Source organism: Helicoverpa armigera, chromosome 2 (assembly GCF_030705265.1).
Source record: "Helicoverpa armigera isolate CAAS_96S chromosome 2, ASM3070526v1, whole genome shotgun sequence".
Taxonomy (NCBI): domain Eukaryota; kingdom Metazoa; phylum Arthropoda; class Insecta; order Lepidoptera; family Noctuidae; genus Helicoverpa; species Helicoverpa armigera.
Genome location: NC_087121.1, coordinates 10,795,825 through 10,823,634, shown reverse-complemented (window position 1 = coordinate 10,823,634; position 27,810 = coordinate 10,795,825). Strand labels below are relative to the sequence as shown.

Genomic DNA, 27,810 nt, shown 5'->3' with positions numbered 1-27,810 from the left:
ATGTTTTTCAATAAATACGCAATCTTTGTAATGTTTTAAGAACTACGTAACTGTGTCAGAACTTTTACTTGCATGAGAAGTCAGCTGTTTTTTGTGTGGTAATTTTGGTTTAAAGATTTGATAAAAGGGAAATTAAGTGTAGTCATGGAGAACAAAATGACTAGGCGTAGGGTGATGCTTTATGTCCTCCTAGCCGGTTATCGGCCATAGGTGCTGTTCATTTAAGGAGTTTAGCCAATTGCGTAGGATATGTTATAGTGCACAAGTTTTTACGCAGACACAGGTGCACTCACTATTCCTATCTCTCATAGCCGAACCTACGGTGTACCTACTAAGTGTCAGTAGGTACATAATTTATAGCAAGGCAACGCACTTGGTTGGTAATTTAACAAATTAGTCTGGAATCTGAAGCAAAAATAGAGTGTGAATATGGAAAATACGGAAAAAGTTATTTTTATTTTATTATATCCTATACTGTCCCACTGGCGTAGGAAAAAAAAACACCATCAAAACTACACAAAACTCCTTAAAAATTTTGAACAAGACAGAACTGTGAACCATCCAAATATTTTTAACTAAGTTTCAAACATATCTACACACTCCTTTCACCAGCCCCAATCTATCATTTGCCTTCAACACAGTCCAGATGCATCAAGCATTCGAGCAGCTTCAAATCATACTATCGTTGAATGCAGTCGACATTTAACAACAACTACAGCTGGCTCACCTTGAAGAGTTATCGACTTATACGTAAAAACGTTTCGATGAAGGCTGTGTGACTGATAGAGGTAAGTAGAGCTAGGTTTTTGTAGAGCAATATTAAGAATAGTGTGTTTGAGAGTGATTTGTTTGGAGTATTTTAGTGTAGGTAGTTGCAGGCTGTTGTTCATTTTTGCCCAATTGTCAGATTGTATAATAGGTCTTGGGTCCGGTTCCTGGCAAGATTAAAATTGTCTAATGTAATGAGCATGTTTTAAACAAAAAGTCTAGTTCTCAAATTACATGAAAAAGGCAAAAAACTGTAGAGAACCAATTAAAGCAAAACACATCCCATTTTTCTGCAATTATTTGTCGCTACATTGAGGATAAATAAAAGTTGTCTTTTTTTGCTTATCAAAATCTGTCTATGTCATAGACAAAAACATAAGAACAAGCAATGTTCACGCAATGCATCTAAAAGACAATCTCTTATCACACACATCAGGCTGCTCCAATTTGTACAATTTTGCCAATCAACATTCAACCTTACACTTCAGAGCACAAAGTTGAAAATTGACTGATTGTAGTAGCTACATACTCTGTGGCCTTTAAAACTACCCGCAAAACTGACATTGACATGGCGTCTATATATCAAGCCGATGCATCAGGCCACCGACGGATGCCACCAGAAACACGTTGTATGCAAATTGGAAGTGCATCTATCAGACATCAATTTATCTCCCTGGAGGATCCATTTTTCAACATGGCTAACAACAGCGTCAAAAGCTGAATAACATAGAAGGTATAACAGTGAATTTTAGGATAGTAAAAAGGCAGGTGTCACTAGTTCTAGACAAGTAACAACTATACAAAATACTAGTAAACTAGGTATACTATACGATTTGCTAACTAATTTAGGTTCATCATCAGCTTTTTTATACTGTCCAACTACAGGGCACAGGCAGGCCCGCCGCTAGCTGTTTGTTCGCCCGCGTGCAAAACCGATTATGCCGCCCTACGACTACATATTATACTGGGTTTTGTCAAAAAATATATAGGGGGCAGGGGTCCGGACCCACCTGCCCATTCATATCCATTTTACTTGTCCAACAGAAAAAAATATGTACATGCACCGCTCTGATTGCAGATAACGCACTTCCTTTTGGATACATAAATATTGCAATAGGTACATAACATATATTACACATAACTTTTTATTTACTTGAAATGCTCAAGTCTTAGAAGAAGTCCTGGGTTAGCCCATAAGCAGACTAAGCAATTGCTTAGGGCATCAATGCAGTGAAATCATTACCCAAGTGGCCCCTATGTATTGAAAGATTGTGATTAATGGGTAGGTACCAACATAATGTATATATATCAAAGTGCTTAGAACAGATTATGGGTAACTTAAACTAACGAACTTAAATTATCTACAGCAATGTTTAATTTCATTAAAATATGTTATTAATGGTTTTTTGTGGGTTTCCCGTTGAAAAAATCAACGCATGAGACACATTTCATATGCAAGGAAGCGCGAGCGAAGCGAGCGGGAAAATTTATTTAGTCTAAGGACACAAAACAAATAAAAACCACTGTATATTAACAAAGCAAAGTCAAAAAGTAAGATATGCACAGAAATGAAGTGCAAATGTACATGAAGCTGCGAGCGAAGCGAGCGCGATTTTTTCCTTAGAGTTTTCATGAAGTAAACATACCATAAAAAGCCAAAGTGAACAAAAAGCTATAACGGACGTGCGCGAAAAATGATTTTTCGGAATTGAAGGCCTCAACAATTAAATAAAGATAAATTGCGATCAGTGCCGGTTTTAACTCAACCAGCGGTTGCTGGTTGGTGAATGCAAAAACACGTGAATGTGTCTTCTGATTGCGCGAGCGAAGCGAGCGCGAAATTTTTTGTAATATTTTAGAACTCAAAACAAAAAACGTACAGAACTCTTTGTTGATAATGGCGCCTATGTATTAAAATTTTGGGACTTAAAGTAGTACCGTAAATAAGAAAGTTCATATGGAAACTAGAAGTTACTTTCTTATTAATAAAATAACTTAAAAACGACGCTCCCTTTTTGCTAGGGTAGACTAAAAAAATCTTGAAAAATAAAAACAACTGTTAAGTGAAGCAAGCCCGAAAATTTTTGAGTTTTGTATCACTAAAAGTCCTAAACATATATAGTTAAAAGCGACTGTGAACTGAAGAAGCCACGAGCGAAGGAAGCGCGAATTTTCTTGAGTATTGGGACATTAAACGTAGCTATATGTGATGAAAAATTGAAGTGTAAAGTAAGGAAACCGCGAGCGAAGCGAGCGCGAAAATTTTTGAGTTTTGGGACATAAAAGTAGTGTTTCTTCGATAATTTCTCAAATTTAACGCCGAATTAAACACAAATTCGCCTTGGGCGCCCCTGGGCCCGCGGCGCCCGGGTTATTCGCACACGCTGCACCATAGGTTAAGATGGCCCTGATGCTATCCATTCATTTGGATACAGTTCTTGTAAGTTGCAATCTTTGATGAAATTTAAAACAAAAATAGGAGTAACATTCTGATCAAGGATTGGTTGGGGGCGCCTGCGGCGCCCCTTATATCCGGCGCCCTGGGCCGTCGCCCAACCGCGCCCTACCCTAAAACCGCTACTGACTGCGATATCTGACATAGGCGCGAGCGCAGCTAGCGCGAATTTTTTTGGGGATGCAAAGGATGAACCCGTCAAAATTGATAGGGGACGACCAAAGCGAGGGCGGTTCTTCTGAAATTTTATTGCTAATCTACTCATCTATTTTTAGTAAAAATATTTTTATTACGTAATTATGGTTTAATTTTGTCGTATGGGTTAATTTTGCCGCCCCCTAAATAGTGCCGCCCAGGGCATTTGCCCCCCCTGCTCTCTCCCCCCACGCTACGCCAATTGTTGATCTTAAATCGTTTGTAATAATTTTAAATTTTGAAAATGATCAACAGATGTAACTGAAACCGGCAGTGTAAGTAATATTCTTAACGCTATTGCTGTGTTTGGAAATATTGAAATCAAATAATTGGTAAAAAGATATTGTTTTTTTTTTAATATAATGTGATAAGTCGCTCGATTTGCCGCCCCCTAGGATGTGCCGCCCGCGTGCGGTGCACGCGCTGCACGCCCGCTTACGGCGGGCCTGGGCACAGGCCTCCTGTTATACTGAGAAGGAATGAACATTGATCATCACGCTTGCTCAAGATGGATTAGCGATTTCTTTTACCCTTACTCAGTCATATTGGTGTAGGTACAATATACCATTAGGAGGTACTGTGTAGCTTATGACTTATATGACATGTATAGTTACTATGGCCTGGCCTGATATCGAACCTGCATACTAGTGCTTGGAAGTTGGTGACTGAGTGGTACTGACTATTATTGGAATAAAATAAAAATATATTACTATTCGTTTTTATGTGTTTTATTTTTCTTAAAATACTTATAAAATTGAGCATGCGTGGCCAAAGACCAGTTATGACTCTTATATGCCTACCTATCTATATTAAAATAAGTTATATATTTTATGGGGTTTTTATAATGTTTTCCAACTCACCTATTGAGGAAAAGAGGTAATATAATAAAACACATGTTTGAAAGTCTTTACCTAACACGTTAATTAATTCAGCAAAAATCCAAATTGGCTATGAGTCACACAAAAATACTGAAAATTAAAATATTAGTCAATAGCAAAATAATAATCGCTAATAATCTATACATATAATAAATCTGTAGAAAAGTAATTTTTGTACATTGAAGAAATTGACAAGAAAAATAGCCAGCATGTTAAAGGATAACTAACAGAACCCATTTCCATCATTTTTGTATTTTTTGTCTGTTTGTCTGTTTGTTCGTTCGGGATTCACGTAAAATCTACGAATTCAATGCAGACAATGCTTATATACAAAGATTCTACGTAACTTGGGGTATTACTTAGTTTTTGTTTCATCGAAATCGATTCACTCTATCAAAAGATATGATTAATTTTGTGAATTCAAGATGTAAAATATTACGACAAGCAATCTGTTTGTCAAAACTGAGCATTTGAATGTTGTACTTATATTAGTTGATCGGCCTATTATTAATCTTTACACAGAAAATCACACCTTTATAAGTAACTTCGGAAGAAAAAAAAATATGAAAATTTTGTTTAGCCAAGGTTAAAGTAGCTCCATCTGTGGTACCTAAATAAAATACATCAAATTTGTCAAAAGAGCGAGGTGGTAAATGACAATTACCATACATTCTTTATAGGGGATTATTATTTCAACAGATGGAGTTGTGTATTTTCCGTAATTCACCATATTTTAACACGTAGTGTAATTTTTCGATAGACATTTCAATAGTGTTTGTCAGTTTGCCGTGCCACATAAAAATCCAAATACCTATAATTATTACCTTGATGAAAAGAAAATTAATAGTTCTCAGCCAAATTTAAAACGGTGCCATCTAAATTATTTTCTGAACATTATGTCAAAAATGATGACTTTAGTGGAACAATTAATTATCATTTAAACTTACAGATGGAGTTCATATCAGGATTTTTTCATAAACATAGTTTAGCTTATCTTCCACTAATGTGGTGGCTTTAAAACAAATTACTTTGAGTGAGTAGTATTAAGTAGACCTTAATAATTTTTTCTGATGCAAAATATGTAACCTTAATCCTAGAAGAAATGAGGATCTATCTCTCGCAAGCGCTGCTACGCGTGAGGTAGGTAATGTAGGATTCTGTAGCTTTAAAAACAAGCCCAGATACAAAGTGCGGATAAGAAATGGGAGCTTTCTCGATTTAATACCATACACACGTAAAATGCTTTATGCGTCTGGAAACGTACAAATTACGCGCCGCATACCAGAGACATGCTTACTTTCAACTTCTGATCGCAAATACACTGTTCACGATTACGAACAGTCTCAGTAAGACCCGAGCCAAGTCTAAAAAAAACACCTTTTATATAAAACTACGTTCACCTATATCCTATCCTAATCCAAAATGCATCGCAGGTGTGCATTGCACAAAAACCAATGGTATCCTATTCGAGAAGTCAAAAGAGTTGACCTGCCAACGTCAGCTTCTGCGCTAAGCAAGTGTTCTTAATAGTACCATCAGAATTACATTCATCGTTGAATGAGGTGAATAAATTTTCAGAAACCACAATAACAGTAGGAGCCAAAGCGTATTATCGCTTCATAGAGCTCTGATTGGCCCCAGATGACCAAGTCAGGTCTGATTTGTTCGTTCATCAGATCTTTGAAAGTGTTTCGGTGGATACTTACTGTCGTCCTGTTTACGTGTGACACAAAATATGTTATATAAACGTACTCCGCAAGAGCGAAATTTTTCCGGTGTGCGGTAGTGACGCACAGTATACAACACTTATGTTTCTTTTGATTTGCTGGCTCCACCAAGAAATGACAAATTGCGAGCGTACATTTTGAAAATCTTGGCAAAACTGCAGGTTTCAAGTACGAACACATGAAGTGGACTCTCACAGATACGTACATTTTGCCTATTCGTGAACCACATTAGGCGTGCGCGATCCTCGGGCGTGTGAGTAGCGCGGGCGCCGCGCGTGCGTCGCGAGCGCGTTGCGTGAGCGTCGCGTTTTGCTGCCCTGCGGCATTTGCAGCGCGCTCGCGGCGCGCACGCACCGCTCTCCTTGACGTTTAACTGCTAAGGCGTTTAGCGGGCGGCGGGGATAGCGGGCGAAGGGGTGAGAACGCAACTCGAGCGCCGCGTGCTCGCCGCGAGCGCGTCGCTTGCACTCTTCACACATGCCGCAGGGCAACAAAACGCGACGTTCACGCAGCGCGCTCGCGACGCCCGCGCTACTCACACGCCCGAGGATCGCGCACGCCTACTGTGGGTTCAGCCTTACCATAGTGAGTAAGTGCACAGAAAATCCCCGTCATACCAGTGTTTCTCCCCAGTAGTGAAACTATCCTACCCTATGCGCCTGCTGATGATGATGACTCATTTTATCATCCATCTAGCTATTCCCCAACTATGTTGGTGTTGGCTTCCAGTCACCGAATCTGTTAGCGTACCAATATTTTGCTTGGAGCGACTATCTATCTACCTATCTTCAATCCAGTCAACTACACAAGACGATATCCATGGTAAGACTAACAGACTTTCTGGCTTCTGATTAGTCGCAGCAGCTGCAGAAAATGTACAAATGACAGCTTTGTCAGACTCAAAGCATATAGACATAGATTATAGCTGTTTCCTGTGAAAATTACTTACGCACCATACGTAATAATTTTCCAAATTGGCTGACTGCCTAGATCCAGAGATATTCACAACGTCACAAACTTGACTTCTTTTGTTTAGATAAATTGTCACATCCACAACACAACCTTGATCAATGAATCTATGCGACTGCTAAGTGCTAATCCTAATTATACTGTCACGTGAAAGAATGCACCTACGGGATAAGTAGTATTTTGACTATTCTATATTGCCCACGCAGACGAAGTTGCGGGCAACAGCTAGTTACTAATATAATAAAGAGGAAACTATTTTTTTGTTTGTCTGTATGTACCCTAAAGGCTCTAAAACTACTGACTCGATTTAAAAAATTATTTCACCGTTGGAAAGCTACACTCTTCCCAAGTAACATAGGCTATATTTTATCCTGGTACAACCAGTAGTACCCACGGGGGAAACCGCGTTAAAACAGCTAGTATTAGCTAAAATATTGTATGATTTACCAAAAGAAATGTCTTACCGTTGATTTTAGTAATTTCAACGAAATATGAGTGAAAGTACATTCACTAGTGATTCATGTAAGTTCCAAGTGACCTTTATAAACAGGTGCGTTTCCTTCCTGAATGTATGTCTTTAAAAAGTTGTTTATCATGTAGATTTTATGACACATGTGTTTATATAAACGCTAAGTACGTATGTAGTAAGTAGTACCTCTGCTTGTGAGGTCTGAAAATATTTTGTTCAATATCAAGTATTAAGTAAGTGGATTATAGAATGCTGAAAGATTTTTTTCAAGTTGGACCAGTAGTAAAGTATATGTCAAATAACAATGCGTTTCTGAATATTTAAAGGCTTCAGAAATACTGAACAAAATTAAATACATAGATATTTACATCTCCGAGTGTAAAACTATTCCCGGGTGAGATAGGCTTCTTATCCAGATACAGAAAGAAGTTCCCCAGGCACACTGACAAAATTACAGCTATTTAAAATTAACTTAGCACATCTTTAAGCACAAAAGATTAGCATAGAATACACTACCAACAAGTACACTGTTCAAACCTCGGTAATTTCCCACGCAAAACCGACCAGTTAGCAGTTAGAACTATTCGTAGCCGGTAATACCGACGTCGGCGGAGGCTTTCACGGCAAACCGGTACACTTAGCTTATTGGTTCACTTCCTGCACGAAATGTCGACCCATATCCGCCTACTGGTGTAAGTGGACAGACATCATTACATACATTGGTATAATGATATTCATCTAGTTAATAGATAGCGAAGAAAATAATAGTCTTGGTATTGATGATAGTAAGATAAAAATATATTGCTGTTTTGATCTAAGAAAAGTCTGAAATTCAGTAACTCAAAATATGCTTATTTAAAGGTAGGTATATCAAATCGGATACTATTGATTAAAAAAAATAGCTTTGGGGCTTTTAAAAACTTTTTTAACCGACTCCAAAAAAAGAGGGGTTTTCATTTTGTCACTGTACACTGTTTTCTGTGATTGTCAGAGCCCTTAAAATAACACGACATCAAAGCTTAATAAATCAAAAATTACAAAAGAAACATACTTAGGTCAACATTTAACGCACCGCTAAACCGCGATACACAAGAAGACTGCACACAATATACAGGACATTTATATCCCTTTTAATCTATAGAAATCCATCACCACAACGCTATCCACCATCAAAGATTAATACCCAATCATAAGGAAATGAACACCAATAAAAAACCAGCTGACAATGCAACACATACGAACAAAATGTTTGAATCTATGTCCGTGACTATAGTTTTTGTGGGACCGACCTTGCTTGCCTGTCCGAGCTTAAGAATGTTACCGATCTATAAAGTCGTCTGTATATACTAATTATATTTGCAACAAGAGAATGTTCAATCCCTGTCGAAGTATATAAGTATTTACATTACATATTTAAATTGCTTATTAATAAAAAAGGGAAAATTATAACAGAAAATTCATCCGCATCGCCATCAGTAGGGATACTTTTAGGAAAGGTTAATGACTATGCTATGATGAGTGAAATAGAAACGATATAGGTTTATAAGCTTGGTGATAAATCCAATTAAAAGGTAAGGTGAACCATAATAGCAATATGGGGTTAATTTATCGAGAACTTTGTATGTGGTGGTCAAACAGACTGAAATAATTGGAATGTATACCCCTAGTTAGTCATAAATAGTCCTTTTTCTATGCGAGAAAGTTCCTTCTTACTTGTGTATTATTAAAAGTCTAATATAGCTATAAAACAAGGCTGTTTAATATGTCGTTTAGATTTCGTTGCCATTCACGTAATGTTCACGCAATCTCATTTAATTTAAACAAACCGTTTTGGTAACAATCCAAAATTTTGACCGTTGGCAATTAAAAATCGTGTCATTGTCAAACTGTCAATAGATTTATAAATAACGGAATATTTTACGTATCTAATATTTATTGATTAAACTCCAAAAATGTCTCGGAAAACTCTAGATAGTTCTGCAAAATCTACTGCGGTTGTAGAAGTTGATCCTTTAGAGTGCCCGTTTAGGGAATTCCGTGATAATGAATTACAAATAGACTATTGGGGTATGGTAAGTCATCGTGTTTTATGTGTTAAAGAACACACTATTTGTGAAAAAGGTAAACACCAATAATTGAGTGCAGGTAAAGATATACGTCTTGAGGAGACCTAAGACGACCTACTGACCGAAACCTGGACTTTTAGGTCTAAAATTGCTAATGAGCGTTGTGATTAAAGCTCATTCCTTCTCCATATGAGAGAGGTGTGTTATAGCGGGACAATTAAAAGGCTGAAAGGTATTTCTTGTAGTAAGATTAGAGCTTCATTGAAGGAGTAAATAATGACATAACTGGCAGTTATAAAATAGTGCTACTTCCAGCAGTTTCATCTGTACGCAACAAAGGGACTTGCAATGACCGAGATATTGCAAACACAACAACAAACAAACGCACAAACTTTGGAAACTCATTAAGTAGCCTAGGTTTTTCAACAATACCTTCTTTTTCCAAGGGTCCAGTCGCCTTCAGAGCACACAGTCAAGTCTCAAAGACGCCAACGAAAGTTCCACATGACAACAGCCTTTGGGTTGATGATCAGGCACAGCCGCTGCCAAGGTCTGTGAGGAACTTCCTCCATCGGTGGATCAGGGCTGAACAGCTTGCAATGGATAGATGGAATGCTGAAGTTATTATTTTTGAGGTATGGGAATTATGCTTGACTAGCTCGCGGTTTCTTACCCTGAAAGATTTGATCGAATGATGATTGAACGGCCCCGACGTTCCCTAAATTAACGTCATCAAAAAACAATAACTCTTCAGCTGTTTATTTCAGTAAGGATGACCATATTTATCATGAATGAAAGAGCGAAAGATTTAATAAAGAAATTGATCTTGGCTACCTATACAAAATAATATTATCTGCATATAAACACTTCAATTTTCTTTGTGTGGTCACTTGAGCCATACAGCCATATTAAAAACCGGAACCAATTACCTTCAAAATCATTGTTCAAGGTAACTTCCATGTGGCCGCTTCGATTCGGTGCCTATCATAAATCAATGTGATTAATTCAATACGTTTCGAAACAACGTGTATCATTTTGTTATATGTTAAATTGTTTATTTATTTTTATTGTTATAAAAAGTCGACAGTCGTCATCAGCTTTTTTTGATATTGATTGATGTTGAACAAGTACATGGGCGTCTCCTAACTTATATGATTTAACCCACGTTTCAGATTCCGCGTCTATTTATGACTCATAATATACAATAAATAGTATATCAAGTGCTTTGGGGGGTGCATCCTGCTCTCATCCTTCGGTTTTTGCTTCCGATACGTTCCCAGCCGTGTTGGGTTGCTATTCCATCGAATTCATGAGGGCATCTCTGTCTGGGCGTCCGCTGGTGCACTAGTATAATTTTGTCCCCTTAAAAAGCTGTCTTGTCTACTTTAAAATGCCAAAACCATACAAAAGCCAAGTATGACAGTTCAACTTGACTTTCTCAAGAACTAATTCCAGGAGAACGATGGAGGCAAGATGGGGATAGGTGACATGCAGCTGAGTCATGCTCAGGTGCTGTTCAGGTCTTCGTTCTGCAGAAAAGTGCTATCAGCTTGCTTCATACTGGAACGAGTTGAAGGTTTGATGGTGAGTCTTGAGTTGTTTGTGTTTTCATTATTTTTTTTTTATTCAAATCAGGACCGAAGGTTCTTTGTAGAAGCAATAGACAAACTAATTCGTACCTATTTGGTATCTTGCTTCTTGAATTTGGAAAAATCTGTTCCATACTATTACCCATACTGAATGAATTGGCAGTGATGACGATGATGATGACTATCCTACCCCACTTCTTTCTATGAGTCATTCTGGTGATTCGTCTTAGCTACTTTCTATCTGATTGCTTAAAAAGAACAAAGATAACATACATATGTATAATGGCTATTTATGTGTTACTACTTCTTCCCGCACCCGGATAAACAGTAACCCATACCCTTTCTTAAGCTCTAGAATTGTTTGCAAAAATTTTAATAGGCTGAATAGTTTTCACAGAGTTTTGATTTTATTTTTTATTTTATTTATACCTAATAATAATAACGATAGAAGACAAGCATTTGCATAAATGGAGAAGTTACTACTTTTGTGTCTGTTTTGTGTTTTGTATGTTTTGTTCTTTTTGTGTATTCACTTCTGTTGACAAAGTTGTTATTCCCAGGTTGAACATCAATGGGAGTACTTCACATTTTTCTACCCACCAGAGGGTTGGCGACCGAAGTATCACATCTACTCTCCTGGAACCAAACCTGGTGGTGGACCTCAGCATAAACCTGGGCTTTCTAAAAGCGGTACGCTATCATATACTTGCATTTGAAGATAAGTATGATGGGAGTAGGTCTCATGAGTGACAAAAGAATAGAAAACAATAGAAGAATAGAGAAAAGAATACAAGTGTGAACCAGTTTTGTCTGGTATAGATTAAATAAGAATATTTTTATAGCGTTTAGATTTAAAAACAAGTATGTTACAAGTAAATCATCAAGCTTATCGAAGGGAACCGTTTCTTCCTTGGCTATTTCCTTACTACTAAATATGGTATTGTTCGAAAGTAGGAAACGATTGTATCACGGCGCGTTTGTCGTTTGAAGAACTCTTAAGTCATCATACGGGAAGATTTGTTAAATTGCCATGGAAGTAGGAAAATTGAAAAAAGAAAGAAGAAATATCCTCTGTTTGACTAGAAAAAGTAAATCATGCCCTCATAATAAAGAAAGGGCGTCACGAGTTTCGCTGGGTTATTTTGACTGGTCATTTGAGGAAACCTATATTATAAAATCTTCTTTCTTTTTTTCATTTATTAGACATGTCAGTTTTTACGCTGTGATTAAGATGCAGTCAGTTCATTGATTCGATATGATTCAGTCAATGATTCATCAAAGGCCCACATCGGATTTTAAAAGTTCAAATTAGTTCACATAAATTTTTTCCCGGTGTATCATAATGATTGTTATCAATATTTTAGTAAGCTTTGATATCCAGCATCTGCATCTAAACTGCAACCATAGCTTTGACCACTAACACACCTTATGGTAAGAGACGATGTGGTTGAAGACTCTCATGCCTAGAAGTAACCTATCATCATGAAAGACCACAACGTAGTTATTGGGAAACACATACTAAATCTAGGATATCCACTTCATAGCTGCACAAATAAAATACAAGTATTGACCCACAATTTTATTTCCAGGTTGCTACCTAGTCCGTCTGTTCTACTTAGGCACCTGGCGTTGCGTGTGGGTCAGTGACCAGGTTCCAGTAGATACCTCTGGATCTCCACTGCTTCCTTTCTCTCCACTCTTGACTCATGCTCCAACGAAACCTGGTTCGAAGCAGGCACCTCAAACTGTGACTGCTGGAGTGGTGTTCCTGTGGCCTTTGCTTCTGACGAAGGTAAGAACGTAGTCTGATCAATTCTTATCATTACGGTCTAATCGGTTTTGCAGTTTACTTGACACCCAGCTTCATGACAGTGAAATTTAGGCGATTTAGACCACATAATAATATTATGGACGAAGAAAATAGTAGCGAAATAGTAATAAGTAACTATCATTAAATTGAAAGGTTTTTGGTCATTTAGAACATGGTAAAAAGATTGCCAAATAGGCCTCAATACCTTTGATACTTGTACTCGGAAATGAAACCAGAAATTAAAGTAATCGACACTTTTTTATTATAAGATCCGCGATCAATATGAGCGTTTTATAAAATTTCTTAGAATTCACACAACAGTCATACTTTGCTGTATAAAATTAACTTACATTAGTGGTAACTGGTAAGAGTTGTATGGTAAAAATGCGGATTTTACGATAAAGTTATTTTAAAAATTAAATTTATTGAACCTTTACATAGGTATATGAAGGACGCATTAAGATGATACAAAATGTATTTATTCAATGAAATAGTAACAAACTCGCAGCATATTCTTGATCAGCTTAAGCACCAAGAAAATGTAAAGTATTATAATATATTATATAGGTAAAAATGTGAAATACATGAAAAATATTTCAGCAACATCAGCAACAACAACATTATTGTATGAAGTATAGTTAAAGTTGCAAACAAAATTATAACCTTTCTAACATGAAGAATAAGAATAGGTTATTGCTTTGCTATAATAATTTAGAAAGACTTTTTGTACTGTCGCGAGATGAACAATTTCATTCGTCTCTTTTCAAATAGAATTATTTCTCAGCATGTGCTAACTCTCTATAAAACAATTAAAACTACTTCAAGACGCTGTTTCATCAATTAGTAGCGCTTTAAGTACTTTAAAATTATGTTTCGCACTACAAGCAGTGGTGTATTTTCTGTGAAATTAGCCAATTGGCCGGGACATCTAAAGCGTACTTAAACTCCTTCCAGCGAGCTCAAAAACAGTTCACGCATAAATGAACCAGCAAACATTTGAACAGCTCATTCCTCGTTCATCTCCCGACGGGACCAAACCCACTAACCGCTCGTTTATTGCGAAATAAATTGGAGATTTATACTCAACCACAACTGAGAGTAATCGAGCGCTGTGGTTCCGCAGAATTCCTAATGAGAAAGTGTTCAGATGGCGACAGCGATGTTAAATTACTTGATGCCTGTAAATTGGGTTATTTCACGGAGAAAGGAAAGATAGTGGAGATGCCATAAGGAAGGTAGGCCAGACGCCTTTTTGCAGGTCAAGTTACTAGAACTAACAAGGCGTTCGGGTTCCTCGTCAAGTCAAAACTAATCTGTCAAAGATTGGTCTTGATTGATTAGTGACTTTATTTTGAAAATAATGGTCGGCTTCCATAGAAGGCGTGTGAGGGCGGAGCTAGTAACGTACATCGTCCCCCGAACACCCGCATTTTGGCGCGTTACTTTCTAAGGAGATTTTGCGTTATGACATCTCCGCTAGTCATTTAGTTCTCCATGGGCTATTTACCTAGTGGCACAACGAACGAATTATGTGAAATTGAGGATTTTGTTTGATTTACGTTATTGGATAATTTTTGCGGTGATGGAAAGTAGGTTGCAGGTTTTCAGTTGTAAACTTTTTTTTGTGAACTGTAACTGGTCTAGTTCGTAGATAAACTAGAGGTAATTTTGTTATATCATAATGAGCGAACAATTTTATGACCATTGGCCAACCAGGAATTATTCGCTGATAAATATTTTTATTAGAAATCGATAAACAAATCTATGTCTTCGTTTTGAAAAGATATATGTAAAGATAGTTATATTCTTTATTATGTACATTGTACACCAATTAAATTTACAAAAAGCAAAACTAACTATTTAAAATAGTGTCATTAGAAATTCTTTCCGGTTCTTCTCCATAAGACCCACTCCTTGAGACCGTACACCTAGCCGTCATAAGAATCTGTTACAAGTCTTTATAAAATAAAAACCTTTGACTTAGACTATGCAAGTTTATTCTTCCCACTAATACACTATCACTAGTTTTCGATTTATTTTATTTATTTACCATCTAACAACTACAAACCTGTCCTCGTAAACAAAGCGCCAACCACTATAATCATTCGTATCACGCGAGCAACTAATTGCTAATCAAAATCAAACAGGCGCTTCTCAAGCTGGCGGCACCTGACATGAATTCTGATGAAGACTCCCATTGTGCCGAGGATGAGGACTTAGATGACTTTAACATAATGCACGCGCTAACTGGTGGTATGAATATACGGTATCATGTACCTGGTGAGTATAAAACAATAGGTCATCATCATTATTTGTTCAAGCCTTTTTCAACCATGTTTGGGTCGAGTTCCAGGCCAAGATATAATACTTGTATAATGTATCAATGTTTTACATAGAGTGACTGCCTAGCTGACATTTATAATCCAGATCCTACCAGTTTCTGACAACACAATGACACAGTCTGGTTCCACAAATTGTACGTACCTTATTATTCCTTATTGCAAACAAATTACACCACAGTATAATTAAAAACATAGCACGCTCGATATAACTAATATAGGTAATACCGTGGCTGGGATTGATCAAAATTAAATTAACAACTGACAATATTAATAGGAGAACTCAAACATGTTCTAAAACCTATAGATATTGAAGATCTCTGGGTGCGTATCATCACTGAAGTTCCCCTCTTCTCCTGGGATGACGACGATGAAACTCAGCCTAGTACAATCAAATCCAAAAGTACTAAAAAACCTACTGCTAAAGAGTTAGCTGCTGTTGTTAAAGTGAGTTATAAGAATATAACTAATCAATAAATCAATGATACCTATTACATTTTCATAGCAATCGTAATAATATGTCGTATTTTTTATAAAATAATAATAAGTATGCATTGCATAAGCATGTAGTAATTTGATTCCATAATTTTAGCTCAATATCAGTCTACTTGTCCGCAATGAACAAAAAGATAACTATTTAAACCAATAGTTTATTTGGGCATTCCATCCCAAGGTAGACAGACATCAAAAACCAACCTCAACTTTGTTCGAAATAAATTATGTGTAACCAAGCTAAGTAAATGAATATCATAGATTAAGAATCAAAAGTATTAAAATTTCCAGCGAACCTGTCTAACGTATGCCATCATTAGAGACACGAAGGACTATCCACCATACCACCTGCCAGGAATAACTCCTGGACACGAAATGAGTCTTCTCATCATGATGGCTCGAGATCTGCCTCTGAAGAAGCCACTGCCAGAACCTGGTAAAGTGTATTAGTACTTCTTATATCAATAGTTTACCTTCTGGAGACATCTTAAGTATAGGACACCATTTCTTTTTAACCGACTCCAAGAGAGGGCGGTTCTCAGTTTGATTGACTTGTATGTATGTTTGTATATTTGTGCACGATGATCTCACGTTTGGTTGAACTGACTTTGATTCTGTTTTCAGCATAGTATTTGTCAGACATGGAAGAATGTTCTAGTTATATTTTTGAAGTCGGTTTTATTTTTATTGTAATATTTTAAGCAGTCTTCATAATACATTCAGAAAACACATATTTAGCTTCAAGCAATCACACTTCTTGCAATGCCATGTTCAAAAACTCCCTTGCATTTTTTGGTTCTCAGAGGTAGCCTTATGGAAATACTACCGTTGGGTGGACTGGGCTCGTGGTCACGGGCTCTACGCAGAGTATGACTGTCCCCGCACCAGGTTCCTGAAAGTCAATGGACTACTGAAGCTGTCTTATGCTCCTCACCTCTTAGATGTTCAGAGCACGGAGTCGGTAAGTATAGAAAACTTTTTAACAATATCATGAAGTGTGTAAATGATTTGGCCAGTTTTACTTGTCAAAGCTTTGTAATTGGAATCCTTCCTTGATTGAATTTACTTTTTTCTCAGCAACATCAACAATTTATTATTTCAGATAACTCTTGGTTTTATTGAGGAGCAAGTAAAGAGTGTCACTGGACCGCCGGTAAGACTATAAGTACTACAGTTCCACTACAAATAATATTTTTCTCACTATCCAAAAGTATAAGTTATACCTGAATCCTTGCAGAAAGACGATGATGAATATCACAAGAAAAAAGAAAAGAAGACGAAGGAACAGTTGAAATATGCTCTTAATGCTGCGCAGCAAGCGGCTTTGGCAATTAAAGAGGAACTCAGAGAGTGGATACAATTTAGTTCGGTGATTGTTTCTTCTCTACTTATTCTTTATGCATATATTAATAAAATAAATATATCAAAATGGGAGAAAGAGTAGTTGCTGATGACGTTTTTACTCAGTTTACCATCGGGGAGATAAGCAACTGCGATATCAATGAGCTTTATTATGACAAGTCGACAATAGTATTTAATATTTACCGTTCGTAGCAAACTGAAGTCAGATATAGTACTACAAGTTATCATCGATTGCTCATTTGATTCGTTTTAAAAAATTAAAATTTAATACGTATATTTCAGCTTCATCAACTAGTAAACTTCATACATGTGATATACTATCCATCTTTGTTTAACTTTACGTCGGCTGGCAGTCATCCTCCAATGAGGAGTTTGAAAGCAGCCAACAAGACAACAGATATAGTGGCTCCTAAATCAGCACCCTTATATTTTCAAGTCGATGGCCCAGAAACAAATAAAATTAGGATGTCTCTAAGTATGCTGCATCCAAGAATCCTAGCCAACAGCGGTACTCCAGTAATGAATTTCATAGAACCAGCTAATTTTGTTTTGGAGAGATTTGAATGGTTCAAAGATATAGATTTACCAATACCTAAAGCTTATGTGAGAACAAGAGGATATGAATCAGTTGAAATCGATTTTGAACCTGGCAGACACTTTTTTAGGTTAAGTATTTGTTTTTTTTTTTATATATTAGGTGATAGTGACATTCTCAATCGACTACTTCATTAGTTCTGCTGGATATCCCTCTAGGTTTTCTTTTGGCAGGGTTTGGACACATTCGCGAATGAACTGGCACATTATGGTGCTCAGTGACTCCACAGTACTCCTGAACACTAGAGACGTGATCCAGGGTGCTGCTGTCAAAGAATGTCCTTGGGCAGCAAAGTTCCTTCTGAATCTTGGAGCGGCATTCTCCAATTGGATAAAAGTTAATCGAGCTAGTCAAAGTGTTATATCGGCTGATAGGGAATTTTTCAGGTATTGTTTTGAGTTTGTTTTTAGCCATCTTGAAAGGCCCTCAGTTAGGCCGTTTATAGTTTGACTTTGTATCATGTGCTTCCGATTCTCTTTTGTCAAATCCAAACAAAGCATTATTTCTTATCGACAGATCTTATCAACCTGATTTAAAGTGGGACAAAGAAGTAGCGGGCTATGATCGTCATCTCCTACACTGGATGTTCAGACAAGCCCTCCAGTCGTTACTATCAAAAACTTTAAACCAAACAGAGTGGAAAGCTGTGTCAAATGTTTTGAGGAAATATTTTTGCGATCCAGATTTTGGATTCCCGCCAAAACCCAAACCTCCAAGATCTGTGAGGGAGATTGCAAATCTGGATGTTTGTGATTGTTTGATGCCCGAAATAGAAGAAATAGAATTTATGGAAGAGCAGATGGAGGAAATGGAACAGGTATTATGTATTTATTCCATTTATGTTGACGATGGCGTCAGTGCCAATACATATAAGATTTTTCCTAAAACAGTAAAGATTCATGATGGATTTTCCATAACAGTCGAACGAAGAAGCAAAACCCTTAGTAACACCCGAAATGATGGCAAAATTATTGAAAGCACCTGAATTACCAATAACATCCCAAGTTTGTGAACTGGCTACTGAGGAGGTGCCATGTGGAATACTGAAGGATGAAAGGGAGAAAATGATTAGAAAACATGAAGCGGCTATAATCCTTCAAGCTCATTGGAGAGGCACTTGGGCTAGAAAATGCCTTAAATCTAATATTACTATTTCTAGTGAAGTGACTAAATATGTAAGTCAATCCGATAGTCATAATAAAACAAATAAAAAAATGTGTTTTTCCACATGACAACCATAACAATATATAGGAATACTATATACATTGTTTTCTAGGTGAATGATCATGCATTTGGAACTGTAGATGCACTCTCAAGGTTAATGAACGAATTCTTCGGGATGTTTCCTGGAGCTAAATATGCTTACTCAGTATCTTCAGCGTTGAGCGGAGTCTATGGCTTACACCACCATAGTGGTACTACTAATGTGACCCCTAAATGCAAGTGGGTCCCATATTTTCAAGGAGTGTTTTATTGCCACGCACCCGTTAAGGTCCATTTTGATGTTCAGAGCACCATTCCACATAGTACTGTAGCAGTTTTCAATAATGATTCGGGAGAGCAGTTGCCACAAGCTTATAATGCTCATATTACTTTTGAGTTTGCACCAAACTTTCTTGGGTAAGTATGTAATACCATTATCCTTGTTAATGTTAATTCACTGTTACACACATATAATTACACACGGCTTACACAGCCCTTACTAGCTGGTTTTGAAAAAAATATCATTTTTTTCTTTAGTTGCAAGTTATGCAAAATATGTTTAGAACTTAAATAGTTACTCTTAATTATTCTAATACTTTAACATAAGTGAATTCTATTAACGCTCAACATGATTTTATCATTTTCGTACCCCCTATTTCAGCTACACAGTCTTAGGCCACAGCAATCTGACTCAACCTCCAGGCATTCACTATGATGCCCATTGGCAGCTTACCGTCATGACTTCCATCGATGGTGCTTTCCACATCTGCGACAACGAGGACCCTTGCAAGGAAACGCCGATTCCAAATTCAAACAAACTGCATCTCGATGAAATGTTTTTGCCAAACAGAAGGAATATTTTGGGTGGTATTCAGATCTCCGTGGTGAAGCATGAAGCTGTCAGTTTTAGGGCTGCTGCCACATCACCCGATGTATGTAAATTTATATTATTTTCCTAAAAGTCGCCATTGAGAGCATTCTTAAAGATATTAAGCAAATAGCACTTCTAGTCTTGTCATAGACTGGTGTTCATATGCGTCTAATATTTGGACATCATTTAAATCTGAAGCTAGCCCTATTTTGCTATAACTTTGAGGGAACCCTTTATTAAAACTCATGGACTTATTTCATCTTTTACAGTTAGAAATGATAGCAATTCTACGTTCCATTAATCCAGGGGGTACAACTGAAGAGATATCAAGATGCTCTGGAAGAGGAGAGATCTACTGGCCTTACATCAGGCTGGAACCACCTCCGAGCAAGAAGGGGACGTCTTCTCATCATCAAGCTTCCATGGTCAGCTTAGTGAATCGTTACATTACGTACATTACGTAAAATAAGAATGTTTCACTTCTTGAAGGTTAAAAAAAAAGAATAATTTCATTAACTTTAATAGATGGTTTAGCATTGAACTGCAAGCTTCTTTACTGCCTTTTTGAACTTGCCTGACCTGGAATCGAACTCACACACTCAAACTTGAGAGGTTGGTTCTTTACCTACTAGACCACCGCATGTTGAAAACAATTTAATGCCAATTCCAAGCCGTGGTAAGTATGCAATTTCTTATCTTTTTACAGAGTGCAAGGGATATTACCCTTAGTGCCCGTTCCCTGGTTAAAACTCAGGGGAAACATCATAAAGTGGGTCCAGCTACAAAGTATCGATCCACGTTAAAGGTAACCTTAATTTATTATTTTAACCTAGCTTCCATCATTTTTGTCTCAGCGTCCTTTAGAAACTATTTTGAGTGGTCCTGAGATTAGCCCGTTGCAGCAAAAAACTTTTCATAATTATAATATTAGATAATAATTATCATTCAGGTTACAAAGTTTTATTGCTTAGCCATTAGATTAATATAAGGTAGTTCCAAATTCATATTTGGACAACTTAAAGACTTTAAATTAATTAACACCAACATTCTCAATTTTAGATGAAACCACTAAATCAAGAACCAAAGTTGTACTCAATTGAGTAAGTTTACTATATTGTAAAGTACCAATAATAGTAGAGCTCGTAATTTTCAGTAATGTTAGCTAAATAAGTTATACTTGTAGGCCTAAATATTTTGTAAATAACTTTCTTTCTAACCATATTTACTATACTTCTTTCGTTTCTTTTCTAGTCATATTTTTACAATCCGACTATCGGTTCTTTGTTAGTAACTAATCAATTTAAATTTCATCTGTTATCATATTGTTTTAAGAGTCGTTTGCCCAATGGGTTGGCCGTTGACTCTTGCTCAATGGAGACGTGTGGACGAAGTTCGAAATTCACAAGAAGCTGCCAAACTTGAAATACAAATACAAAAGAAAGCTATCAAAGAAAAGGAAAAGGTATGAAAGAAAATCCATAATCGAATTAAAAAAAGAGTATTTAATATGTAGACGCCTATGATATATCGGGTGTGTCGTTCATAATCACATTAAATGAAATGCGTTAATATACTGGTTAATATATGTCGATTAACACAAAGATAAAAGAAAAATAGATAAAATAAAAAAATGTTTTTTTCAAACAAAGTAAATGGAATAAAAATGTGCAAAAATTAGAACACCATATAAAAGTCAGTCATTACAAACAACTGAAATTCTCCCTTGAAAACTGACAGCTGTCAACTGATCAAAACATACGATACTCCTAACTTTATCTCTGCTTTACACATGATGTTGTAAATTATAAAAACGAAAAATGACTCCTATGGTTAAATCACTGAATGGATTAGGTTCTTTTTTTTACAATTCGCCATAGAATATCATAAAGTATATGCGATATGATTTAATGTTATTGTGAACGACACACCCTATATAATATCTATACCCTATATGAATATCTATGGGGGTTTTCATATCTAGATGGGCTGATTCTCTGTTAGCCATGATTGAAGTTTAAGTTCAGCATTTATCTCATTGAACATTATGAAATCATCAACATCGGTAAAAGTTATTTGTGTTACAAGTGAGCAAAGTTGTTATTTTCTGCGACAGCAGATTTTGATACCCGAGCAAGCGAGGGATTCTGTTAAATCTATGTTACTGCTACTGAATTGAAAAGAAAATTTCTCCAGCCAGGCAAACCCGGATCAGCAAAAGATAAAGATAAAGAGAAAACTATACCGTCCTCAGTCTACGTACATCAACCAATGCCTGGAGATGCCAGCGTAGAATTGGAATGTGCTCTAGCATTGGGTGGTGGAGCCGTCGCCAAGAGAGATGATGACAGAGATCTAGAGTATTCTGATGCAAGGAAAGCTTGGGATGCGAAGGAGCCTGGTAGGAACCATAGGGGAGCACAAATCAGGCAAGTAAGCTTGGAAAAAGAGAAGGATGGTCCAATGATCGCAACACTAAAACACACACACCTTTTAGAAGTAAATGATATTAGAAAACATCATTAGACCAATTGAAGGCTAGTTAAGCGAAATATATTATGTTTTCTGATATTTACTTCTAGAAAATGCATGTGTATGAATGTTACTATCCTTGGAACGTATAATCTTGTCATCAGTTTTAAAGTCTTGAAAGCTAATGGTGGTAAAGCATGACCTCGCTCATCATAGTGAGATACCTTGATTTTAATAATGTGTTATGTTAACATTCTATTAGAAAAGATTTTCGCACTGAGTTCCTGGAAGTACCGCCGGCTGCACCTTCAGAAAGCGTACAAAGTGCTATGGATTACGTAAGTATTTTTTGCGTTATTCAAGTGTACATTGAAGGTCTTTTGAAGACATTCAGATATTACGAATCATGCATAGGTTCTAGTATATTTGAACATAATCGTGTTCACAAAGGACAATGGGCGATTCCGGTCCAAATGTCCACCACGAACGAGACCTATATGGCTAGATAGCCCGTTAAATATAGAACATTTTTTGTTATGAAAGTAAAAAAAAATATAATGCCAGAAAAAAGTTATAGCAAAATCAAAAAACTCATTGCATAGATTTTATCAATTTCATTTTTTCGATTACTTTTCATGATGTTCGATTTTCGTACTTTCTGACAAAATAGAATTGTTCATTATTAGAGAGAAGACACCGCCAGTTACATCGAACTTTCTTAGATCCAGGCACCGCTGAGTATCTTCAAGCACTTCTGGCGCCTCAATTGGTTAGTGATTCGTCATCCATCGGGCAAAAAAATATGGGCTGTTTATATGCAAATGTGTCAAAACTCATCTTAGTTTTAGATAAAGTGCGGAAATAGAAGTGGAATAAAATAAAAAATAATAACAATAACATACAAAACTACCGAAAATTAAGAGCCCCCGCAGACCACAGACTTTTTATCGGCCGATAGTTTGGTCGGGATTTTAATCAGTACGCAGATGTAAGCAAGTGAGCACACTATGACGATTTGGTATCGGCCGATAGACAAGTTTGATGGGCTTCCCGATTCAATTCAAACTAAACTGTCGGCAAACTATCGACCGACCGTATAATCAGTATTGGCTCCCTGCCACACACGCACACATGACGATTTTTTAGTCGGCCGACTAAGCCGATAGTTCAGTTCGCTCCGAGCTTTGACAGCGAATGGTCGGTCGCGCGTGTTTTGTAAAATGGCGTCGCCCAATTCTCAGTCACTTATTTCGGAATCTTCGATCGTAACTTTGATCGAGAAAGTCGAGAAACGCCCTGCACTTTATAAGAAACACTTAAAAGAGTCATCATCCTCCGAGCCTTTTCCCAAACTATGTTGGGGTCGGCTTACAGTCTAACCGGATTCAGCTGAGTACCAGTGCTTTACAAGAAGCGACTGCCTATCTGACCTTCTCAACCCAGTTACCCGGGCAACCCGATACCCCTTGGTTAGACTGGTGTCAGACTTACTGGATTCTGACTACCCGTAACGACTGCCAAGGATGTTCAATGACAGCCTTACTTAAAAGAGTACTCTGTCGTAAATGTGAAGAAAAAACTGTGGAAGGAAGTTTGTGAAGCTGTTAATGATTGGAATGAGCTTTTTAATTTTCCTTCTCCGGTGTATGAGAGCAATAATAACATTTCTATGCAATGTTTTATTAATTTTCATTGTGCGGTGCGACCACTCTTTTCACCAGTTGGTTAGAAACTAGAAAATAGTCGGCAGACTGTTGGATAGTTTGCGCTCTCATCACCGACTATACTGTTTAGTTGCTTCGGTGTGCGTACTAGCAAGCCAACCCGACTAAACTATCGGCCGATAAAAAGTCTGTGGTCTGCGGGGGCTCTAAGAATATATTTTTGGTTATAACTTTTTTTTGGCATTGTTTTTTTTTTACTTTCTTAGTAAAAGTTACTCTAAATTAAGTGGACTATTTAATTATATAGGTCTCGTTCGTGGTGGACATTTGGACCAAACTTCATACATTCTTGCCCAATCTCCTTTATCATTGTTTTACAGGAGGCCATGTTTGAGGATATTGAAGAAGGTAAAGGTATGTATGCTTTATTCATAAAAAAACATTCTCAGTCAAAAAAGTGCAATAATTTTGCATTTTAAATAGAAGGAAAAAAATATTAAAAAATATTCACCAAAACTATTTACTACAGAATCGGTGCACCAACCCCCACCACAGGGACCATCTCCTGTGTCTGAAAGTGGATGTAAGTATAAAAAACTCAAAAACTCAGCTATAGTTGCTGTCTAAAGTTGAAAAGTTTGTTTGCATAAACTTAGGAACAATTGACCTATCTTAAAAAAAAAAAAAAAAAAACATTTATAGGGAAAAGCAACTTTCTATCCAAGTGAGTGATATAGTTCCCACAGTACACTGGAAAAATCACTGGCAGAAGCTAGTAGTACCATTTTATCAACTAGAACTGGCTAGCGTTTTGCAACTACCTTGACTTTTCATTAGAACCTTTACTGTCTATTTAAAAAAAAATGCTGTTCGTTAGTCTCACTAAAACTCGAGAATGGCTGGACCAATTTGGCTTATTTCGTTTTAAAATGTTAGTTGAGGTCCAGGAAAGGTTTGTTGGGTCAGCTAGTTTGAAATAAATCAAAATTACTTTGTCTATCATGTTCTTACTTTGTTTAATATTCTTAGTGCTAGAAATGTCGGTGGAGAGTGAGGAAGAGGCTCTGTACCTGTTAATGCCCGACCAGCTCCGTGACAGGTTCACTCCACTCCACTTCTTGCCGTACTGCACGAAGGAGAAGAATGAGGAAGAGATGTAAATTACTTCCTAATTTTCCTATTAATAATGATTAAATGTAAATCACTTTTTGGAAGGCACAATAAATTCTGTAAAATCTTTTGCGGCCATTAAAAGTATTCAGAAGACAGAAAGTCTAACAACCAGTCTTTCTATTGGGTATCGGCATGTCCAGGGTTAGATACAGAAGGTGAGATAGGCAGTAGTTCCATGTAAAACACTGGTACACAGCTGAATCCGGTGAGACTGGAAGCCAACCCCGACATAGTTGAGAAAAGACTAGACACGATACACTAGGTACTAGGCAGATACTAGGTAAAGGCACTAGGTAAAGGCCTAAATGAAATAAATTATTTATGATTTGACTTTTACTTTTAACTTTGAAGAGCTTTGTGCACATGAAACACGATACCTCTAGTGTAATTTCCCGTTGTATTTTCCCTAGCATCATCGTCTCCCCGGACATGGCAGAAGCTGCGAAGAAGGACAGGCATGCACGCATGGAAGCCGCCAAAGAACGCATGCGTGAACTGCAACTCTTCAATGAGGAGCACGTGCTGGGCAGGCAGAAGTACCGCTGTCAAGTGTTGGAGAAACTCTTTGTTGGTAAGTAGTTGAGATAGCTAGGTTGAGGAGGTCAGTTGATGAGCAGTCATTCCATGTAAAACGTGGTACTCAACTGCATTTGGTGAAACTGGATATCAATCCCAACATACATAGTTGACAAAAAAGCAATGAGGAGATTGGTGTCTTCCCCAAAATGGTTTTAGGACGTAAAAAAATGTAATTATGGATACATCTGAAAAATTGTAAGGAGCTGACAATAACGAATACCTTTAAATACACCAGTCCAGAGGTAGCACAAATCTGGACACACAGTCATCGTGCGAACAGAGCACTGGTATTAAATTAAGCATTTTATTTTTCATCAACAAAATATTTTTCATCACAGCGCACTTTATCGAAAAGCTTATTTTATTCTGGCACGAAAAATAACAATGCATTCACTGCATTATAACAAGCAAAGCATACCATCTCTTGGATATATAGGTTCAATATATTGCATCCCACGTGCATTATTGCATTCACGAAATATTCGCGAACATTACAAAGCAACTAGAACTAGTATTTCAGATGGTATTTCACACCTATGTGAATATTAACTATGTGTTTCATGCGGTTTCGCCTGCATCCCGAGGGAACTAGGTACCCCTTGTAACTGGATGGAAGGTAGCTATGTCCTTTTTCAGGCTCCAGGCTATCTGATTACCGAGTTTCGTTTTAATAGGTTTGTGCCTATTTTCACCAACACATACCTAAATTTAGGGATCCCCTAAGAGCATTCAGGAAACACTTAATGCGAATTTCGTTTTTACCAAAGTTTAAGTGTCCTTCAGCAGTTTAAGTGTCCCTCATAACCTTTAATTATAGGAGGAGCCCTTATTCTAAGTGACACTTAGTTAGGGATTGTTGGTGAGAACGGGCATTAGTTGTTTAGGCAAGAAAGGTGGACAGTCAGTGTAAACTTCTACAGTATTACTTATGTTACCTATATTATAACTTCTCCAGCCAGTACTGTTCAGTCAGAGTTCGTTTAGACTAATGCCAAAAGACCTTATTTTATGTGATTGTCTACGACGAAGAATTGCTTTTGGTGTGTCATGTGTATTATATGACATTGGTCTATAGGTAGCTCATTTTACACACACAATTATAACTCCCTCGCGTTCGTGAAATAGGATATCTATATACATACATATACTTAAACTTATCTACGTTTTTTATCTTCTAGATGGAACGTTATGCCCAGAATTAGTAGAAGTTATGGAACAAAGAGAAGAAGCCATTTGTCAAGAAGTGCTGAATAGAAACCTATCAGCCACGAGGAAGAAGTTAGAAGCGAAGTTGGATAAGAAGAAGTAAGAGTAAAGAGAAGAAAGAAGAGAATTGATATAAGAGAAGATTGATTTAAGAATTATTTCGTTTTAAGTTGTATTTCGCATCAGAGGTATGCGTTCGGTTATAAAATATTTTTGGTTACTATTTTGCGTCGATTATTTTTCTAGATTGTACCAAAATTAAAATGTTATACGAAGGAAACAGTTCTTTTTATTTTATAACACATTCGCTTTTGCCAGCGATCTCATCCACGACGCAAAGAAAATACTTCACTCACCTATCCACTCGAATACAAACCGGCCTTTCTATATAAATGGGCTACCTAGCCCTGCAATATTACTTCAAATCGGACTCTGATTCCTGAGATTAGCATATTTAAATAAATCGCGTTCAAACAAATACACTCTTTGCGTAGGTAAAGTACAGATTTAATATACGCCTGCACTCGATATTAACAGTTAAATCCTCCAAAGGTACCTGATATTCAAAAGTATTTTTAAAGCTATTCAATATCGCTAGTTCCAATATTCGTGTAGCTACATGAAGGCGACATGGATGGAACGTTCCAAGATATTGGATCACGTGACTTGGTAATATATTCAAAGCTTGTTTACAGTCGCTAGGTAATACTGAAGTTTGTATATTGCATTATACATTACTAGATGTGGTTTTGCCCGTGTCTCGTGGGAAGTACTTCATATAGCTAGGTAAACAGTAGCTCATCTACGTATCTCCTTAGGCTATCTGTGTACCTATAATTTTAATCGGACCAATAGTTTTGGCGTGACAGCCGCACAGACAAGCAGAGTTTCTTTTGCATTTGTAATAATGGTGAAAACGGCCTACCCGGGC

At 37.0% G+C, this 27,810-nt stretch overlaps 1 protein-coding gene across 1 annotated transcript; it reads left to right on the top strand.

Moving 5' to 3' along the window:
• Positions 1 to 9,404: 9,404 nt before the first annotated feature.
• Positions 9,405 to 27,137, top strand: LOC110378241 (uncharacterized). Its single transcript, XM_064041500.1, has 28 exons — positions 9,405 to 9,533; positions 9,974 to 10,162; positions 10,983 to 11,111; positions 11,677 to 11,806; positions 12,706 to 12,908; positions 15,074 to 15,206; positions 15,573 to 15,712; positions 16,049 to 16,193; positions 16,561 to 16,718; positions 16,860 to 16,910; positions 16,995 to 17,126; positions 17,402 to 17,784; positions 17,888 to 18,100; positions 18,231 to 18,531; positions 18,635 to 18,889; positions 18,991 to 19,334; positions 19,579 to 19,849; positions 20,058 to 20,213; positions 20,495 to 20,593; positions 20,848 to 20,888; positions 21,121 to 21,250; positions 21,982 to 22,218; positions 22,509 to 22,595; positions 24,302 to 24,335; positions 24,451 to 24,504; positions 24,951 to 25,077; positions 25,505 to 25,665; positions 26,852 to 27,137. Exons 1-28 carry the CDS (start codon positions 9,414 to 9,416, stop codon positions 26,980 to 26,982), a joined length of 4,554 nt encoding a protein of 1,517 aa, XP_063897570.1. The 5' UTR covers positions 9,405 to 9,413; the 3' UTR covers positions 26,983 to 27,137.
• The last annotated feature ends 673 nt before the right edge of the window (positions 27,138 to 27,810 follow it).

Excerpts from the sequence above, each read along its gene's own strand:
- LOC110378241 (XM_064041500.1), top strand. The coding sequence starts at position 9,414 with ATGTCTCGGAAAACTCTAGATAGTTCTGCAAAATCTACTGCGGTTGTA. Across the intron at positions 15,713-16,048 it reads AGTTAGCTGCTGTTGTTAAA|CGAACCTGTCTAACGTATGC; the intron begins GTGAGTTATAAG and ends TAAAATTTCCAG. Across the intron at positions 16,911-16,994 it reads AGAGTGTCACTGGACCGCCG|AAAGACGATGATGAATATCA; the intron begins GTAAGACTATAA and ends GAATCCTTGCAG.